Consider the following 3,556-nt stretch of genomic DNA (forward strand, 5'->3'; position numbering starts at 1 on the left):
TGAGCTTAAAATAAGTAAAACAACATGAGATAATAGGATCAATAAGGAGACAAAACAACACGGAGGGACATGAACTCTGGTCTGCTGGTTGAACGTCACCAGTTTAAATCATTTATATTTAGAGTCAGAGACGCTGTAACGTCTGAAACTGTAAAAAGAGGCTCAATCACTCATCTGTCAAGACGAGTGTGTGTGTGTGTGTGTGTGTGTGTGTGTGTGTGTCTGCATGCATGTGTGCGTGCGTGCATGTGTGTGTGTGTGTGTGTGTGTGTGTGTGTGTGTGTGTGTGTGTGTGTGTGTGTGTGTGTGCGTGTGTGTGTGTGTGTGTGTGTGTGTGTGTGCGCGTGTGCGTGCGTGCATGTGTGTGTGTGTGTGTGTGTGTGTGTGTGCGTGCGTGCATGTGTGTGTGTGTGTGTGTGTGTGTGTGTGTGTGTGTGTGTGTGTGTGTGTGTGTGTGTGTGTGTGTGTGACATACCTCATTAAATGCTCTTATCTGCCTGAGGGGAGGAATTCAACCTGCTCGTATTCAAATCAACCACACACACACACTTATGCATGTTAATGTGTATGTGTGTGTGTGTGAGAGAGACAGCCAATCAGCTCGTCCGTGGGCGGGGCAGCAGAGTATAAGTTCCTCAGGTGAGCAGCAGCAGGTGTACAGAGCAGGACAGGTGTGTGTGCAGAGAGACGGACAGTAGAGGAAAATGAAAGCAGCTTCCATCATGGCGTCCTTCGTCCCGGAGCGAGGTCTGTCCCCCCCCACCACCGAACACTCCCTCCCCCAGCAGGAGCTCTCGTCTCTGGGCCTCGACCCGTCCGACTTCAGCCTCTACAGTCCTCCAGCTCCTCCAGAGTCCGGCCTGTCTGCCTCCTCGTGGATCCCTCAGTCCAGCCTCCACGGGGACAACTACGTCTGCTTCTCCAGCCCGGACCAGGGCCCCGTCTCTGGGACCACAGGACTCCCAGTAGGACTCCCAGTAGGTCTTCCAGTAGGACTCCCACCAGGTCTCCCCCCGGCCCTCATGGGCCTCCTCCCTCACCTCTACGGCCTCCAGAGGCCCCTGCTCCCCGGCTGCCCCTGGTTCTCCCTCTCCACCCCGGAGGAGGTGCTGCGTCTGGTCCGCCCGCCGTACTCTTACTCCGCTCTCATCGCCATGGCGATACAGAGCGCGCCCGAGCAGCGGCTGACGCTCAGCCAGATCTACCGGTACGTCGCCGACAACTTCCCCTTCTACAGCCACAACAAGGCTGGCTGGCAGAACTCCATCAGACACAACCTGTCGCTCAACGACTGCTTCAGGAAGGTGTCCCGCGACGAGAGCGACCCAGGTGAGCTCCAGATCCAACCTGTTCACCTGTTCACCTGTTTACCTGTTCACCTGTTTACCTGTTCACCTGTTTACCTGTTTACCTGTTCACCTGTTTACCTGTTTACCTGTTCACCTGTTTACCTGTTTACCTGTTCACCTGTTTACCTGTGGGTCCAGTTCAGATCCATCACAGGACTCAGTGTTTAGCCCAGGCCTTTATTTTGTTAACCTAACTGGTCATCAGTAACAAGAACATGTTTTAGAAGCAGTAACTTCCTTGTTAAGATTTTTTAACAAAATTAGTTTTTCCATGAAACAAGAAGTCTGACATCTGTAGAAACAGCTGGTGTGGTTGTTTCTTGAGGTCGTAGTTGGAAAATGTGACTTTGAATAAGAAGTTAAATTGAGGACGGAGGAGCTCAGAAGTTTGAGAAGAAATCATTTCAACTCGTTATGATCGTCCTGCTGTAAAACAGAAACGTTTAAAAAATGAGTGTTTTTTAAAGTAGAAACTGACGTTAAAGTCAAATGTGTCTTTCTCTCGTTGTCTGATGGAAAGAGAAGAGAAATTGTTCTTTTATTTAACCTTCCTCCTCCTCCTCCTCCTCCTCTCTGCAGGAAAAGGAAACTACTGGACTCTGGATCCAAACTGTGAGAAGATGTTCGACAACGGAAACTTTCGCCGCAAGAGGAAGAGGAAGGCGGATAACGTGACCGGCGTTAATACACCTTCCTCCTCCTCTTCCTCCTCTTCCTCCTCCTCCTCTGACTCATCCTCGTCGGAGCCCAGCCCTAAACTTCCCAGCATGCACTGCGGCGGCAGCACTGAGTTCCCTGCCCTCTCAGACGCTCCTCTCAGCAGCTTCCTGTGTCACCTCCAGGACTCCCTCCTCCCTCCTCTTCCTCCTCTTCCTCCTCACCCCGGCTCCTCCTCGCTGTACATGCAGGTACCGGACCACGCCTCCCCCCCTCCTCCTCAGGGATACTCTTACTCCCCCGGCGCCGTGGTTCCGCAGTGGGACACCTGCAGCTCCTCTCCTCCCTTCTACGCCTCGCTCCATCACTCCTCCCCTCCTCCTCCTCCTCCTCTCCTCCCCTCCTCCCACTTGACTCCCCCACACTTCGACCCCCTGGCTGGCTCGCCGCCGCTCTACGTCGACCTGCAGACGGCGTCGTGTTTCCTGCCGGACCTGCAGGAGGCCCAGCAGCTCCAGGCCCAGTGCGGCCCTCTCTTCTCTGGAGGGTTCTCCGACGCTCTGCCCCTCGACCCTCTGGTTCTCCAGCAGTGACAGGAAGTGATGCGACGCTTCCAGGAAACGTTGTGTGTTTACACGGAGAACTGATGTGGATCTAACTCTGAATTCAAAGTCTGTAAAGTTTGTTAAATGTTGTAAAGCAGCCAGAACACACTGAGCTGTGAAGTGTCAGAATGTTTGTATTTATCTTTTTTCTTAAAGTTACAAAAGTGGGTGAATGTTTTTTATATAATGTAAATATGAGTTGAATGATTGTATGTTGGAATAAAAAAAACAAACAAGAAACTATTTTGTGTTGTCCATTTAAAAAAATGAAGTCATCAAATGTTCAGAACTAAACAGTTAGAATAGTTTATTTAGTAACAAAGATAAAAAATAATGTAATACATTCATTTAAATTAAATAATACTTGATCAGTGAGGGAAAAAAATAAAAAAATCATGAAACACATCAGAGTGAAATAGAAAATAAATAAACAATAACGTAATTAAATGTGTTGTCAACAAACCAACCATGAAGACACAAAACTAAACGTGAATGAAGTTAAATGTTGAGGCGTTACTGAGCAGATAGAACTTCATCTTCAGTCTGTTATGGAGACGTTTGTATGTAACATTAGCATTTTAACACATTTTCACTTTCGGGATACAATCATTGTTAGCTTGTCAAACAGGCTGACAACACTTGAGGTTTAGGCAGTAAACAAGTTGTAATATTCAGATCATTTAGCTGAGAATGTCTAAGCTAACAGAAAACACAGCAGAGTACAGTGAAGAATCTCAGTGACGTTCAGAAAAACAGGAGAAGAAAAAGGGAACGCAGCAGAATACAGTTTAGAAACACAGTTGTTTACAGTAAACACACATAGGATACAGTAGAAACACCTTACAGCAGAATACAGATTAGAAACTCAGTAAAGTACTTTAAATAAACGCAGGATTTTGCAGGTTTAGTCCTTTTAGTTCCCATGAAGGTCCACCGGACAGTGAG

General features: G+C 48.2%; 1 protein-coding gene across 1 annotated transcript; it reads left to right on the forward strand.

Moving 5' to 3' along the window:
• Positions 1-671: 671 nt before the first annotated feature.
• On the forward strand, positions 672-2,776 carry foxi3a (forkhead box I3a). Its single transcript, XM_054625452.1, has 2 exons — positions 672-1,329; positions 1,929-2,776. Exons 1-2 carry the CDS (start codon positions 705-707, stop codon positions 2,597-2,599), a joined length of 1,296 nt encoding a protein of 431 aa, XP_054481427.1. The 5' UTR covers positions 672-704; the 3' UTR covers positions 2,600-2,776.
• The last annotated feature ends 780 nt before the right edge of the window (positions 2,777-3,556 follow it).

Source organism: Anoplopoma fimbria, chromosome 24 (genome assembly GCF_027596085.1).
Source record: "Anoplopoma fimbria isolate UVic2021 breed Golden Eagle Sablefish chromosome 24, Afim_UVic_2022, whole genome shotgun sequence".
In the NCBI taxonomy this organism is placed as follows: Eukaryota; Metazoa; Chordata; class Actinopteri; order Perciformes; family Anoplopomatidae; genus Anoplopoma; species Anoplopoma fimbria.

Excerpts from the sequence above, each read along its gene's own strand:
- foxi3a (XM_054625452.1), top strand. The coding sequence starts at position 705 with ATGAAAGCAGCTTCCATCATGGCGTCCTTCGTCCCGGAGCGAGGTCTG. Across the intron at positions 1,330-1,928 it reads CCGCGACGAGAGCGACCCAG|GAAAAGGAAACTACTGGACT; the intron begins GTGAGCTCCAGA and ends TCCTCTCTGCAG.